This window comes from Misgurnus anguillicaudatus, unplaced genomic scaffold (assembly GCF_027580225.2).
Source record: "Misgurnus anguillicaudatus unplaced genomic scaffold, ASM2758022v2 HiC_scaffold_31, whole genome shotgun sequence".
NCBI lineage: Eukaryota > Metazoa > Chordata > Actinopteri > Cypriniformes > Cobitidae > Misgurnus > Misgurnus anguillicaudatus.
The window spans coordinates 4,817,374-4,834,540 of NW_027395281.1; the positions used below are offsets into that span (position 1 = coordinate 4,817,374).

Consider the following 17,167-nt stretch of genomic DNA (forward strand, 5'->3'; position numbering starts at 1 on the left):
GGCATAGTTGCGTCATTTAATTTTTAGAATTGTTGTAATTAGGCTTTATTCTTTTCATTATTATTTTTAATTTATTTTATGCATTTTAATTCAAATATTTATTTGTTTGTGTGTTTATAGTATGTTGCAAAGTTAATCTAGAGTACTAACTTAACTTGGTCATGAATCTTTCATCTTTCATTTCATTTCATCAAAAAGAATTGCAGCCGGTACCACTGCCCCTTTAGGCCAACCAGATCTGAAAAACTAAAATTACATCATGTCACTCCAGCGAAGCAGTTTGTTTGTGTAATATATATATTGTGGCATAATACTTTACTAATTTGATTTATTTGTTTAGACATCACCATTCACTGATGTGGGCTGGATTGTAAACCAGCCTTGCATTACCATCCCACTGTCCAACTTGACTTTTCATCATGCTTACACTGTCATGGTTCTGCCATCTTGTCCTTTGTTTAATCTAGTCTTGTGGCAGGATCATGACAGACCCATGTTTTGTGTGGGTTCACGTGGTCTCAGTATTGGTTTACTAGACCACGTGTTTCCTGTGTCTTTCACCCCGCTCCCTTGTTATCCTCATCTTCATTGTTTAATTCCTGTCACTGCCCTCATTAGTTGTCCTCTATTTAAGATCCTTGTGTTTGTTGTCCTGTGCTTGTGCATTGTTTCTATACCCGTGAGTACTCTGTCAGTTGAGTCTAGTCAAGTTCATTGTATATTTAGTGTTCTGTCTGTTTTATTGTTTAGTGTGATCCTGTTTAGTGTTATAGTGTAGTCTTGTACAGTTTAGTGTTCATTATATTATCCTGCTTTTGTTGTTCTCTTTCAAACATTTCGTTCGGTATCTCACTATGGGACCGCCTCAGGCGTGGCCGATCACGGAAGCACCAATAACACCACGTCTGCCAAACGTGGCAGACCAATCGCTGCAGCGATCAGGGAGTCCCGCCTCCCTGAATATAAACCGCAGCTACCTGCCATCTCGTCATTCTCGTTCTCTTCCCCGTGAAGATTTCGGAAGCTGTCCTCAGCAGACTTTGGGAACTATTGCTCAACGGTTTACAGACGGAGCCGCAAGGTAACGTCCCAAACGCAATATTTCTAAAGAAGTTTGTCGAGCGACTTGATACCTAGAACTAGAGAACTAACGCGTCAAGGCGAGTTTTCTTCTTTTAGCTTTCTATTTTCCGAGTTTTCGACGCGCTTACCACGCACCGAAAAGTAGGAAAAGCTATTTGATTACTACACAGCTCCGTATTAGTTATCACGTTGTGGTGGACTATCATACGAAGAGAGTGTAGACATCATGGCCACCGCAAAAGAGCCGGAGAGCCCCGGAGGAAAACATCCTCCTCATCCGTGCGCGTGTGGTATGTGGATTTCGGCAAAAGATTCACACAGTCTCTGCATCTCCTGCTTGGGTGCTAAACACGCTCAGGCAGCGATGTCCAACCCCGAGGGCTGTCCTCACTGCGAGAAGTTCCCGACCAAAACCCGAGAGCGGAGACTTCGCGTCGCAGTAGCGGGAAAGTCGGACCCATACCTCTCTGCTCAACCCAGAGAGGAACCGATGGATTGTCCACAGACCTCCAGCTCCTGGGGTGAGATAATGGAGAAAGTTTCACCCGTCCTTCCCCCGCTGTTTGAGGATCCATTAGCGGGAGAGGAAGACGACGAGGACGAAGTGTTGTCGTCCATCCTAGATGATGAGGACGACGACGAGGAGGATGCTATTCTTCCCCCGGTACAATCGCGTCCGCCGAGCGCACAGGATGAGAGCTCACCCTCCCCGGTGCAGACGGATACAGACCTTATTGAGGTTTGTCACAGGGCCGCGACTAAGCTGTCTATCGACTGGCCATCCCAACCCGCGGGTAAGGGAGCAGAAAGAGATTTGTACGACGGAAAGAGACTTCCGTCACGTCTCCCCCCAGCGAGGCAGTTTATTCCAGCCGTCCCAGCGTGTGTGGCTGAAATGAAGTTTTCCCATCGAGTACCCGTTAAGGGCTTCTCGAGACTGGATGTGCAGGGAATGGAGGATTTGGGGATGGCAGATCCTCCCCCGGTGGAACCTTCGGTGGCTAACCACCTGCATCCGAGCCGCAGGGCGGCACTTTCTTCATCCGGGGCTTCACTGCCAGGGAAAACAGAGCGCTTCGCCGCCTCTGTTTTTCAGAAGATTTATAAATCGACGGCTCTGGCCGTGCGGGCTTTGAACGCGACGTCCCTCCTTACTGCTTATCAAACGGAGTTACTGGAGGAGATGGGGCGTCAGCTGGACTCCGGTTCTCCCAACCCGGCGCTCTGGGAGGAGATATGCATCATCGCAGACTTAAACCTGCGCACGTCTCGCGGAGCAGTTCAAAGTTGCGGTCGGAGCATGGGCTTAGCGGTTGTGGGAGAGAGATCGCTATGGCTAGGTTTGTCAGGCCTCTCGGACAAAGAGAAAGTGGAGTTTTTGGATGCCCCGATTGATCCTAAGGCCATGTTCGGCGCAACGGTTACGGCGATGCGTCAGCAATGTGACCTGAGGAAAAAGGAGGGAGAAGCATTCGAAACCTGTCTCCCCAGAAAACCGACAGCTCGTCCGCATTATCCGAGCCGTCCGAATTTCAGACCTTCGGGCAGAGGAGGTCATGCGGATTATCAGCCTTCCCGTCCGCCCCCCCCACAGCAACCGGGAAGCGCCGGCCCTCAGGCTAAGCCCGGTTTCGTAAAACCGAAACAATCATTCGCAGCCGCGGCAGCTAAACACCGGCCGCCCCCTCCTCAGGGAAATAAGAAGAGGCGGTCAACCTGAGAAGTCAATCGGGCAACAAGAGGGGTTTGGAGACAGCACTCAGGGTTTCTCTGTCCCATCCCTTCAAATCGATCCTTTTCTCCCTCCCGCGGGGAAACGGAGAAGGAAGTTAAGAGTGGAAAATGTGTGTTTGGGCAGTTCACAGTCCAGTGTTCACGGGGAAACAGCCCATGTTCCCCGGACATCCCCCAAAGTTTTGTCTCTCCCTCCACTTACAAGGTTTGTTTCGAGGGAAGAAAGACAAATGTGCACAATCATCCCATCACAAATAAAGTTTTCTCTGTCGCATCCAGGCCAAGGGCTGAGGGCGCAGAGTGGGATAAAGAAAAATATATATCAAAAAGAAATAAAACAATCACAAACGATAACGAAAATAACTCCTCAAACGGAGCGTTATTCCCCCTCTTCGCCGCTAGAGGGTGCCACCGCACCGCTAGTGAGCGAAGCCGAGAAGGGCCCACTCGCTGCTCGAGTGGAGAATTGGCGCGCATGCGCAGTTCATCCCTGGGTTTTAAACACGATAGACAGGGGTTACAGACTACAATTCGCTGTAAAACCTCCGGTGTTCAATGGAATGGTAATTTCAGTGGCCCAAGGGGAAGCAGCTCAGGTTTTAGAGGAAGAAATATCCTCTTTAATAGAAAAAGGAGTGATAAGAACGATTCCAACAGAGCAAAGCCAGATGGGCTTTTACTCCCGTTATTTTGTGATTCCCAAGCGGGGGGGAGGTCTCCGTCCTATTTTAGATTTACGGGTCCTCAACAAACACCTCAGAAAGTACAAATTCAAAATGCTTTCACTCAAGACTTTGTGTCAAAATATTCGTCAGGGGGACTGGTTTACCTCGGTCGACCTCCAGGACGCATATTTTCACATAGATATTTTTCCTGCACACAGGAAATATCTGAGGTTCGCTTATCTAAACACAGCATACGAATATCTGAAAATCCCGTTCGGCCTGGCTTTAGCTCCCAGAGTGTTTACCAAATGTGTGGAAGCGGCTCTGACACCGTTAAGGAACGGAGGAGTCAGAGTTTCGTCGTATCTAGACGATCTGCTCATCTGCGCGCCGTCACAGCATCGAGCAGAGAGCGACACACACACATTAGTGACACATCTGGAAAGTCTAGGTTTCAGAATAAACCGGGCGAAGAGTTGTCTAATTCCTTCACAGGAAATAGTCTACTTGGGTCTCAGGTTGAATTCTGTGAGGTTTCGGGCGTTCCTATCAGAAGAACGCATCGAGAGGTTTCACCACTGCCTCTCTCTCTTCCAAAGAGAGAGTTCAGTCTCTTGCGGGATATGTCTTCGACTACTGGGCCTGATGGCCTCAACAGTGTCAGTGATTCCCCTAGGACTGCTGAGAATGAGGGATTTTCAGAACTGGACAGCGTCACAAGGCATTCGCCCCACGAGCCGTCTCAGACGCAGAGTGCGCGTCTCACCAGAATGCATGAGCGCTCTCCGTCATTGGAGAGCCCCGTCTTTTCTCAGGAAAGGATGCCCTCTGGGTCCGGTTCTAATGAGAAAAGTGGTGACGACAGATGCATCTCTCACGGGCTGGGGGGCAGTGTTCGAGGGCAGAACAGTGAGGGGAGTGTGGTCTCCGTCACTGAGAGAGAAGCACATAAATTTTCTAGAACTACTGACAGTGTCACTGGCCCTGAAACATTTTGTGCATTTTCTCAAAAATCATCATGTATTAGTCAGAACAGACAATACAACGGTGATAGCCTACATAAATCGACAAGGGGGGGTGCGGTCTCGCCAGCTTCACTCGTTAGCGAAAGAACTAACTATATGGAGCAGCAGGAACCTCTTGTCATTACGCGCGACGCATGTTCCAGGAATAATGAACAGGGGAGCGGATTTACTGTCCAGAGGGAATCCCCTGTACGGGGAGTGGAGACTCCACCCTCAGGTGACGCTCATGTTGTGGCAGAGATTCGGCCAGGCAGCCGTAGATCTCTTCGCATCGCGCGAAAACGCGCAATGCCCTCTGTTCTTCTCTCTGGTGGGCGACGATGCACCGCTGGGTGTGGATGCTCTAGCCCACGAGTGGCCAGACGTGTTACTTTACGCGTTCCCTCCGTTGAGCCTGATCGAGCCGACACTACGGAGAGTTCGGGAAGGCAGGCATGTAATGATTCTGATCGCACCACACTGGCCGGGCAGACTATGGATTGCGGAGATCGCGCAACTACTATACGACCAACCGTGGCCATTACCAGTGCGCAGAGATCTTCTCTCACAAGCACGGGGGGAAATATTTCACCCCTCCCCTCAGAAACTAACTCTCTGGGCCTGGCCCGTGAGAGGTTGAATCTAAATATAGCTGGGTTACCTCCGAAAGTAATTGAGACCATTCAGAACGCGAGGGCGGCCTCGACGCGCTCGTTATATGATCTCAAATGGAGGGTGTTCGAGAGCTGGTGCGCAGAAAGGAATATAGTTCCTTTCTTGTGTTCAGTTTCGGATGTACTGTGTTTCTTACAAGAACTTCTAGAAAAGGGTAGAGCTTTTTCTACGATTAAGGTTTATCTATCCGCTATATCGGCATGTCACAGGGGTTTTAACTCGGGTACCATTGGCCAGCACCCTCTCGTCTGTCGGTTTATGAGAGGTGCACGTCGGTTACACCCAGTATCGAAGCCGCTGGTTCCGCCCTGGGATCTGTCCGTGGTTCTGAACGCACTTTCGAAAGCTCCGTTTGAACCTATCGATTTAATTGACCTAAAATTGTTAACTCTAAAGACGGCTGTATTACTGGCGCTCACCACAGCAAAGAGAGTGAGTGAACTACACGCTTTATCAGTTCACCCGTCATGTATGATGTTCGCTCCGGGTGTTCAGAGGGTCTCTTTTAGAACTAACCCGGCATTTGTACCCAAAGTGTTCGATCACGCTGGTGCAGCTCAATCAGTGGACCTGCTGGCTTTTCATCCCCCACCCTTTACATCACCAGAGGAGGAGAGGTTGCACAATTTATGTCCTGTCCGTACTCTGCATATGTATGTCCAGAGAACACAGACGCTTCGTCAGAGCAATCAGCTGTTTGTCTCATGGGCTGAGTCTTACAGAGGAAGACCTATCTCCCGACAACGCCTTTCTCATTGGATAGTGGAAGGTGTCGTATTATGTTATAATAATTCGAATATAGAGCCTCCTAAAGGACTACGAGCTCATTCTACTAGAGGCATGGCTACGTCCTGGGCTCTTTTTAAAGGCATCTCTATTCAGGAAATTTGTGCGGCAGCTAGCTGGTCTTCTCCGCACACTTTTGCTCGTTTCTATAGTCTGGATGTGACAGAGCCTTCTCTGGCACATTCGGTTCTGGAAGTGAATAGTCGGGTCGCATAAAAAAAAAAAAAAAAAAAAAAAAAAGGAAAGAGAGAGGGGGGAGACACCTCAAATCTTTCTGTGTTCAACTTTGTGGGGAGTTATGATTCAGATTTTTTGATAACCCATCTTAGTCTGCTTCGTCAGCATATCGGCAATACGGGAGTTGTCTATATCCCATAGTGAGATACCGAACGAAATGTTTGAAAGAGAACGTAAGGTTACTAACGTAACCCCGGTTCTCTGATAACATGAAGTGAGGTATCTCACAAATTTTGCCCTCCTTGCCGTCCTGCACGGAGAAGAGATATGCGGAGAATGACGAGATGGCAGGTAGCTGCGGTTTATATTCAGGGAGGCGGGACTCCCTGATCGCTGCAGCGATTGGTCTGCCACGTTTGGCAGACGTGGTGTTATTGGTGCTTCCGTGATCGGCCACGCCTGAGGCGGTCCCATAGTGAGATACCTCACTTCATGTTATCAGAGAACCGGGGTTACGTTAGTAACCTTACGTTTTGCCCCCTCGTGGGTTTTGTTTTCTGTTTTCATTATAAAGTCAGAGTCTTTTGTTTGTACCTGCTGTCTGCGTTTGGGTTCGTCCTACACTCGTCATAACATACACTACATTACACCCTATCCCAACCAAAACTAAAAATGTATGTTACAGGAAGATAGCCTCCAAAAGCCAATGCCTTTAAACCTTGAACAAGAACATCTACAACAAGCTACACCCAGCTGCAAAGAGGTATTTATTAGTAGTACAGTGTATGGTTGCAAATATTAACTTTATATAAAATATAAACATTTCATTTTTCTTACTATTTTCTAGTGAAGGAGCTCGCAATAATCAAAGAGATGAATTTGGCTGTAAAATGGATAAATGCCAACAGACATGTGTTCAAGGGCCCCATGGACGAGCCTTCATTCCTCAGAATTGAGGGCAAGAAGGAAAATGCTCTTAATTAAAGCATCACTAAAGAGTTTTTTTAACCTTAAAATAACGTTTCCAAAAAGGTTTCAGTCGTTCATCCACTCGAAACAGGGTGAACGGCACTTTCACATTCGCTTTGCAGCCCTCTACCGGCCAAAACCGCATTAAAGAAGTTTCCAACCGTCAGGTCGCGGTCCTGTAGTTCGAGTGAAAACTACAAAAACGTAGTTTACGGCAGACCTACAATCCAATCAGAGCTAGCTTTGCTCCAGTAGGCTAAATTATTTACGACAGTGTTAATGGACAATGCCGCTTCCAACCTGTAGGGGGAGCAAAGAGCAAAAACTCTTTAGTGTTGCTTTAACAATTTCAAAGAGCAGCTGGAAGGTTGTGTAGGGAGCTATTTTCCTTTTGTTTTGTATTGCAGTAAGACATGGCGTCTTTTTTGTATGAAGTAAGGGACAAAATGGGACTACGAGTAAACTGTTCTTTGTAGTCTTTAAAATCTTACAATGTATCTCAAACCCTGTTGCACACATAGACATTATATACGTAGACACCTCGTAGACTGAGCTCCCTATTGGAGCTGACGTATCGCGCGGCTGACGTATCGCGCGGCCGCCATCTTGGATGGGTCTCCAGTGCGCTCCCTTGCATTCATTTCTAATGAGGAATAATCATAACTCCCCTAATTTTTACCGGATTTTCACACGGTTTGAGTTGTTATAAGCGGCAGAGATTTAGTTATGATACAGGACGCTGTCACACATTGAAAAATAGTGCTTTCATGCTAAAATACTTTGTATTATGCTCTTTAAGTATGGCATATTGACAGACACTACTTAAGTGTTTTACTTTCTACATAAAAGTAAATTTTCAAGTATCTGTATTTTATCAGTGTTTATTTTGGAAAACTTATATAACATTTATCATAATTTTACTCCACTACATTTCATAATTTCAAGTTTTTGGTTTATATTTAAGTACATTAAACATCTACTTTTTTTAACTTTTACTTAAAAAGTACTTTAGTACACAATTTTTATGTAATTTTTACGTAATTAGGTATTTTATGTAATTAGATATTAAATGCATTTTTATATGAATGAATTGAGAATGAATTGGCTGTGAGAATTTTCATTCCTAAATGGTGGTCGCGTTACTGGAGCGCCATCTAGTGGCTGTTTCCAAAAACGAATCAGAGTTTCCCCTCTTGTTCTTCTATGAGCTTTGACGACTCTGTCACAACAAAACCCTCCCGTTTTATAGCAACTTCCCATTGCCTCCTCATGCCTGTATCACTGGGAAACCTTCAAATGTGAAGAAAAAGCAGCGAGAGATCATGAGAGAGAGTAGGTGAGACCGGGGCTGGTTGTCTCATGGGTTGGTTGTCACACTGCTTATTCCAGACATACTACATGGCGCTGTGGTACAATTTTGATATCAATTTGTTAGCCTTTAATAGCTTACTCATTTGCACTTGAAATTTTGCTGAGCAGACACAAAACATTGAGGTTAGGAGACAATTTTTTATTTTTATGGGTCAGAGTAAATTTTCATGTTGGTGTTGTTTTTGTGTTGAGATCTTGTAGGATATTAGTCATTCAAAAACAAAGCACTCATTAAAAAGCCAAAAGAAGTAGCTTTATTTTGAATCATCTTTTAGCGATCAAGTTAAAGCCATGTGGCAGCTAGCTTATCATGTTTGTCAAGAAGTCAGTTGGGGATGGTTGTCACATAGCTTGCGGGGTTGGTTGTCACATAAGAATATTGGACATGTAGACTGTTTGTCTGATTGTTTGTTTGTTTTTGTTTGCTGTTAAAATAAAATAAAGCATTAAATAAAGAGGTTTTAACACAAAAAATTATTTCATTTTATTTCTCAACACAGTAGACAATAGGCTTTATGCCCAGCTGCACTACTTCCTGAACTTCAGCCAGCTTCTTGTTTCCTGTCTGCCATTATTGGACAAACTGATTAATCCAGGTGTGCCTGACCTCAGTAGTCACAACAACAATAATCAGACACACCTGGATTAATCAGTTTGTCCAATAATGGCAGACAGGAAACAAGGAGCTAGCTGAAGTTCATAGTGCAGCTGGGCATAAAGCCTATTCAAGTAACTGATCACCCACTTTAATCTCATTGTTTAAACATAAGGGGCATTAATACCAACTATCATAGTGGTGGATTCATATTAAAACTTATTTGCAGTTTCTAGCTTAAAAAATTAAAAAGTTACACATTATCTTTTCAGATCCCAATTTATCACTGAAATCCTATTGAATCACTATAGGGACAACCAACCCCATACCCCGTGATGGGGTTGGTTGTCACATTGTGTCAGAGTGTCTTTGATGGTTAATTACTTCCTGTTACAATACATTCGAAAAGTAAAAAGTATACACATTTAAAGCCAAGACTCCAAAGTTTCATTTCATGTAGGAATTACTGCTGAAAGATGTTTTGAAGATGAGCAATTCATGCATGAGTAAAAATTGTGACAACCAACCCCGGTCTCCCCTACCAGTTCCTGCTGAACATTGACATAATATTATAAATAATAACGTAAAATAACCAAAATGATTGTTCAGTCTTACTTGTGAAATGTAATCTCATGTGATCTGGAATAAATACTGTGCCGGTTATTGCAACCGTAAGCTGAACAAAATATGGGCATAGTATGGCTTTCTTTACGTTAACTCCCATTGACTCTGGTGCTAGCGGACCCATCCAATATGGCGCCGCTTGATGCGTCCCAGCACGTCATGAGGTGTCTACGTATATAATGTCTATGGTTGCAAAAGGTGTACACCGTTTCCAGGAAACATTACGTTCAATCATAAAACCGTAGCAAAACATTGCGCAATGTTTTGAACTGGAATGTGCCTCTTGTCTGGATGTTACACTGCGGAGCAATTGCTATATCTCAATAAAAACAGCAACCGGTGTCAGGGCGTATTCTTAAATGACAATCATGGTAATGTTTATTTTCATGTGTTGGTGCTTTGTGACAGTGAATGGTAAGTTCAGCCTATTTATTTAATCTTACACTTATGGACCTCAAATGGTCATACAGGTATGACTTCTATGATTTTTAGATACAATTAATTTTAAGCATCTTTAGTCTCACTTTATATAATTAGACTTTATTCTCGCCATGAATATAGCCTTAGAAGCTGGCATTGTTTTTAAAAGAAATATAAATCTGGCTAAATATGTATTTTAAATATGTATAGAAGATTTGGTAGAATGTTATGTTCAGTCAAATATATTTTTGAAATATATTAAGTTTTAACCTTCATATATCAACATATATTTAAAAATGCATTTTAAGGGCAAGCAAATACATATCTAATTTTACATCCTATATGGCAAACATAATTTTTTTGCCTAAATATATTTTAAATATTTGCTAAATACAAGTTAATTTTATAAAGTATATTTTTGAAGTTGAAAATATATCTAACTTGAAAAGTTTAAAACTGTTATGTTTACAGGTTCTTAACATAAACAAAGTTTTTCTTCCAATGAGGCATGAATATATTTCCTTAGATTAAAATATATAGAGGACTAAATAGATTTTTCATTGTTTTAAAATGTATTTACTTTTAAAATATATTTCAAAATAAACAAAAATATATTTTTTAAAAATATTCCAAAATATTTTTAGGCAAATATATTTTTTGGCCATTTTTGTATATTTTGAAATATTTTTAAAATATATATTTTTGCCGTATGGGTTATTTTGTCTGAAATCGGATTTTTTGTTGTAGCCATACATAAGTGTCCTCTGCCATCAAGTAGCGCAAAATATGTTAAAGTGTGAAAGCTTCAGTTTCAGCTTAACCAGATTGAAATCAAACTAGAAAACTATAGGCACGCACACCCACTTACATAAAACACAATAAATTGAATAAATTGGTTGGTCTATGTAAAGAACATTAGGCACATAGCATTCCTAAAAATATATTTTTTATATATTTCCAAATATACAAAAAATGGCCAAAATATATATTTGCTGAAATATATTTTGGAATATGTTTACAAAATATATTTTTCACTGATATAATCTTTTGGCAATTTTTGTATATTTTAACTATATTTTAATAATAAATACATTTTAAAGCTTAAAAAATTAATTTAGCCTTTCATATATTTCAATCCATAGAAATATATTTACGTTGTATTGGAAGAAAAACGAACCTGTAAACATAAGAGTTTAAAAAAAATTAAAATTAAATATTTTCAATTTCAAAATACACTTCATAAAATTTACTTGTATTTAGCATATTTTTTTAAATATATTTTGCAAATAATATTTTTTTTCCATATGTGATGTAAAATTAGAAATGTCTTAGTTTTTTGCCCTTCAAATATTTTTTTTAATATATGTTGATATATGAAGGTGAATATAAATTAAAATTTAAAAATATATTTAATAACTTTCTACAAAATCTATTTAGTATATATTTAAAAATATGTTTGTCGAAAGAAATTTATTTTTTGCCTAAATGGGTGCCTATAAAACGCCTAAAAATACACTAATTGTACCTGCTGTGTTGATTGTATCCTTAAGGTATCTTGTTATTCCATTCACCAGAATCTCAGAGTTCCAAAGAAATGAGACATTTTGTTTTTAAATTGTTGTGTCATGAGGTTTTCTGCAATGTTCCTCCCACAGTACAATGGATCTTGTCAAGCTGGTTTTTCCGGTGATTCCCAACAGCTTAGTTTTAGGGTGTGCCATGCTGTGATGAACACATTTCTTAAAACTATGCCTCATATTCTTAAAACAGTAAACACAAATCCATAACATCTCACCCAATACTTCAAACATCATATTTTCAGGTCAAAATGAAGCTCTACACTCTTACTGAAAAACCAAACTTTTCACTCAGACAACACACAAACACACACACACACACACACACTACAACATAGTCTTACACACTGGTGCAACGTTTTAATGTCCATCCATATTTGAAGAGTTTCGTTGCAGAACGAGATAAATCCATTTTTTAACATTTTTTTCAAAACATGTTAATTATTATGTTATGATGTTATTATTTTGTTTTATGGTGCTACTTAGCTGTATTTTTTAAGTTATGAAGGTTTAAATCAAAACAAACCAACTGCAGTTGAATTGAAATTAATTGGAATGCACAACCAAAAAAACGCAATTTCTGGACAATTAACAAAAAAAAAAAATCTCGTTTTGCAACGAAACTCTTCATTTATTTTTCACTTTTTTAAGATACAAACCGCAAATATGTACACAAATTTTCAGAGTAGGCTTACAGAAAGAAGGGGTTTAGACAGACTCAATCTTTAAACTCTTTGAATGAACTGTTTTAGCATTTTTGAGGTGATTAGTGTCAGTTACAATACTGCTTTCCACATCACATAATTATTTACAAACAATAGTGTTGTTTATGATGTTATTTTGGTGCATTCCTTCACTTTGAAACTGGGTCATTGTGTTCTTCAGGTGTATTTGGTGATGAAGTGAAGTCAGAATCAGTGATGACGGGAGATTCTGTTATTCTACACACTGATACTGTGAAACAGACAGATGATCTGATGGTGTGGTATTATGGACCTGAAAACATTGTCATTGCAAGAATCAATGGAAAGGCCAAAAGCAACATGTCATCTGATGATGAGCGATTCAGAGACCGAGTGATGCTGGATGATCAGACTGGAGATCTCAACATCACAAACATCACAACTCAACACACTGGACTTTATACATGCAAGATCAGCAGAAACAATAAAGCCTCATACAAGAAAATCAATGTTACTGTCTATGGTGAGTATTTTAGGTTCAATATACCGTCTCTTGTGTTTTGAAAACACTATATATTTAATAAATATTATGTTTGAAACAGTGACATTTAAATTCAGGGTACTTATTTCTCTAAAAAAAGACCAGATATGGAAACACATGATTACATTTTTATGTACTATAGTATTTAGAAGTAAAATCTATAACAAAAACAATTTAATTAGTTTACTGAAAGGCACAGATTGATTAAAAAACATTAGTTTTGGGGGAACTTGTCTTTGAATAACATTGAGAGACAGAAATGTCAAGGATAACCAGGACTTTACAAATATAAAAACAGCCTTTCTATTTATTATTTTTAGCTCATCTGCCCGTTCCTGTTATCAGCAGTAACTCTTCTCAATGTTCTTCTTCGTCATCAAATTGCTCATTATTGTGTTCAGTGTTGAATGTGAGTGATGTGAGTCTGTCCTGGTATAAAGGAAACAGTTTATTGTCCATCATCAGTGTGTCTGATCTCAACGTCAACAACATCTCTCTTCATCTGGAGGTTGAATATCAAGATAACAACACTTATAGCTGTGTGGTGAACAATACCATCGGGAATCAGACTCAACATCTAAACATCAATGATTTCTGTCACTCGTGTTCAGGTGAGTCACAGATGATTATTAACAATGACATGATGACATTATTATTATTATTTATTACAGTTTTTTACGATTGCTTACACACAAAATCTTTTCGTGTCACAAGATTTTTGAAAGCTCTCACTCAAAGTGCAAAACTACATACCAAATCTTCAAAACCATAAGCTATTTCTCAGCCTTTGACTCAGTTTTCAATTACATAAAACACTTTAAAACACTACACACAATTCTCTACCTAAAACACAAAGATCTATGAGGAAGTAACTTGCTTTCTTTTTCCAAACACAACCAATCAAAATGCTACACTTATTCACCAGGTCACAGACACACTCCTCACATGTGCAAACACTAATTGCTTTACTGATCACTAACCAATCACTGATTTACTTACAGTTTTTTCCAATTGCTAACACACAATTTTGCAAACTAGTATGGTTTTATCAAAAAACTTAACACAATTTACAAAACCACACACCCAAATAGCAAAATACCACATATATCATGCAAAATGAAGCACTCCAACCGAAATTACATATAACATTATCAAAATCAAACTTTGACACAAATTGGAACACACTTAATTCATATTACCAGATTTTTGTCTAACCAACTACACACAGTTGAGCATAATGAAAAGTGCACTTTTCTTTAGTATGCTTTGCCATAATACTAAAATATGTATTAGATTGTTCACATGCACAGAAATTTTTGCAGATACACACACATGCTGTTGGATTTGTTTAATTTTTCACCAAACAAGTCACAACGCCTCGTCCACATCACAGGCAATATATTCCCTTGCCAGACATCGAGGGAAGAAGCGCCTTATCCATCCCTAAATTGCACCAACATCAATCCCATCACATGCCTCTTTCATAGCCTGCAAAAGAGGCATGCGCACAAAGGGCTGCTGGTCATATAACCTCCATAACTCTTCTATGGGGTTCAAAAATGGCAAGTATGGTGGGAGGTATTGCACCATAAATGTTTGGTAGTCAGCAAACCAGTTTTGGACTGGAGCTACACGAAGAAAGCTCACGTTGTGCCATACTACAACATACCGGTTTCTTTGTTCTGCATCATTCATACACTCTTATGGTATGAGAATGTTGTGGAGTCTTTCTAGAAATGTGAGAATATGGGTTGTGTTGTATGGTCCAAAGTTGGCATGACGGTAGAGGACACCATCCATATTGGAGATGGCAGCACACATTGTGATGTTCCCACCACGTTAGCCAGGAACATCTATAATGGCTCTGAGGCCAGTGACGTTCCTGTGGTCTTTTCTAGTGCTTACATCCTGATTGAAGTGTTAACAATTAACCATTCAGGTGTTTGGGCAGGTGGCACATATATTGGCCATTTAGCTTGTGTAGTGTCATTTTGAATGGTAGTGTTTTGAAAAGGCAAACATGTGACTTTATGTCAGATTGTTATGTCTTGTGCAGAGAACCGTGTTCAGTGCATTTAAAAAGTGCCATTGTGAATTGCAAAATGTGTGTAAAGCAGAAAATGTGTTTAGACTTTTGGAGACTTGAGAAGAGGTGTTGCTCTCTGTGTGTCAGTTTAAATAGTTGTGCTGTTCATGTCATTTTAGTGTGTTAGCAATTGGAAAAAACTGTAACAGTAGTATAGATAGGCCTATAAATAGGTCAAAGGTACCTGTTTTGGCAATCTGTACCCCCCCACGCCAGATCCTGGAGACCCCACACAATTTACTGTATTCTACTGTAAAGAATATACTTTTGGTTTACATGTTTATAGTTTTGTTGTATGCTAATGTATACAACAGTTATATTTGGCCTTATAAATATTTTCTGTTTCTACATTGCATTGATGTTTTCAGTGTACTTGTTACCCCTCTCAGCAGATTACTTTCATTGTAGAACATTGTATTGAAATGTAGATATAAGCCTATAAAAGACCAAAGAGCTTTAGATTTAGAACAGCAGTGTTTACATGGTATATCCAAAAATGTACTATTATGAAAGAAGTGTTTGCCATTTGATGCAAATGCTTGGTTCTGACATGTGTTTGTGGCATTTTGAATGCAGTGTTGCATTTTGAAGGAGATATGTGCTATTTTGCATTTTGTGTGTGAGGTTTTGAGAATTGTGTGTAGAGTTTTGAAAAAATGACACTTAGTTTTGAAAACGTGTGTAAGCAATTGGTAAAAACTGTAATATATATATTAAGAATATATATAATGTGTTTCTTTAAGTTAATTTTAATTTTGTTAGGTTTATTTATAACCCTTGTGTAAACAGTCCGAGGCTATATCCACACGAAGCCGCTGCATTCCCTATCCGATCATTTTTTTCCCTTGCTCTAAAAAAATAATCCGTAAAGACGAAACCACTGAAACCGACTGAAAGCGGTGTAGTATATATGCCGGACCAGTATGGGGCGCTGTAATTCTGCCACAGATATACACTATACACGAAGAAGAAGACTTTGAGCATGCGCATAACCAACATATGGTGTTGTCCATTATCGCCTGTTGCTCACCACAATTGCATAGAAGCAATAGATTTTGCTGTAATAAAGCTAGTAGGCTTTAGTAGCTTCTGTAGCACGAACGCAATCACGTAGTCAGCCGTTATTGTTGTTGCTGTTACATGTGACGCTTTCGACACGTGATGTGATGACGTTTTCGCTTCACAAAATATACGGATTAGCTGTACAGACGAAACCGCAAGGATGTCGGTTTCAGATTTATCCACTTTAGGACCCGGTTTCAAAAAATAGCGGATTCAGTCTCCCAAAATGCCGGATCCGTGTGGATGAAACGCCAATACGATAACAAATTTATACGTATGCAGTGATACGCGTCTCCGTGTGGACAGCCCCTGAGTTCACTTTACTGTTATTGTTTGTTTGTGTTTAGCTTATGTGTTTCTCTGTTCTATAGTCCAGTGTTTCCCAACCCTGGTCCTCAGGCACCCCCTCCCAGAAAGTTTTAGATGTCTCCTTATTTAAAACACCTGAATCGACTCATCAGCCTCCTTCCAAAATGGTAAACATAGCCGTTTCTCAATACCAAGTACGCCAAGTTCGGACTTTTGTCCTTCCTAGTTCGGACTTGCAAGTTCAGACTCGGAAGAACGAACTTCTGACGCGAAATGCATTCTGGGAAACTTCGCTGTCATAAGTCCACACAAGTCTCCTCTGATGCATCCTCGATTAAATGGGCGGATCAAGAACACATCCGGGGATTTTATGTGAACTTGGGCTTGATGCGAACTTTGAATTGGAACAGTACTTGGGCCGCGACTGATGACGTTTCACAAGTCCACAAGAACGCAAGTACAGACAAGAACGCATATTGAGAAACGGCTCATGTGTCCCTAACAAGCTGATGAGTTAAATCAGGTGTTTTAAATAAGGAGACATCTAAAACTTTCTGGGAGGGGGTGCCCGAGGACCAGGATTGGGAAACACTGCATAGTCTATTTGTGTATGCTGATTTATCCATGTATATATTTCATTAACAGTATACTGTTATATACTGTTTTATATTTTATAATACAAAATGTTCAGCCACATGATAAATAAAGATACAGACCACTATTATGGCATTATAATAATGCTGTAAACATTCATTCAATTTAAAATGTAACTTAATGTAATCCCATAAATGTAATAATAAATACAC

The 17,167-nt window shown here is 40.4% G+C and overlaps 2 protein-coding genes across 2 annotated transcripts; both read left to right on the forward strand.

Annotated features, from left to right (window-relative positions):
- The first annotated feature begins 3,790 nt into the window (after window positions 1-3,790).
- Window positions 3,791-6,192, forward strand: LOC129451681 (uncharacterized). The gene has a single exon (XM_055215051.2). It carries the CDS (start codon window positions 3,791-3,793, stop codon window positions 6,161-6,163), a length of 2,373 nt encoding a protein of 790 aa, XP_055071026.2. The 3' UTR covers window positions 6,164-6,192.
- A 276-nt stretch (window positions 6,193-6,468) lies between these two features.
- On the forward strand, window positions 6,469-14,899 carry LOC141362972 (SLAM family member 9-like). The gene is made up of 4 exons (XM_073865297.1): window positions 6,469-6,475; window positions 12,566-12,886; window positions 13,225-13,515; window positions 14,676-14,899. Exons 1-4 carry the CDS (start codon window positions 6,469-6,471, stop codon window positions 14,897-14,899), a joined length of 843 nt encoding a protein of 280 aa, XP_073721398.1.
- The last annotated feature ends 2,268 nt before the right edge of the window (window positions 14,900-17,167 follow it).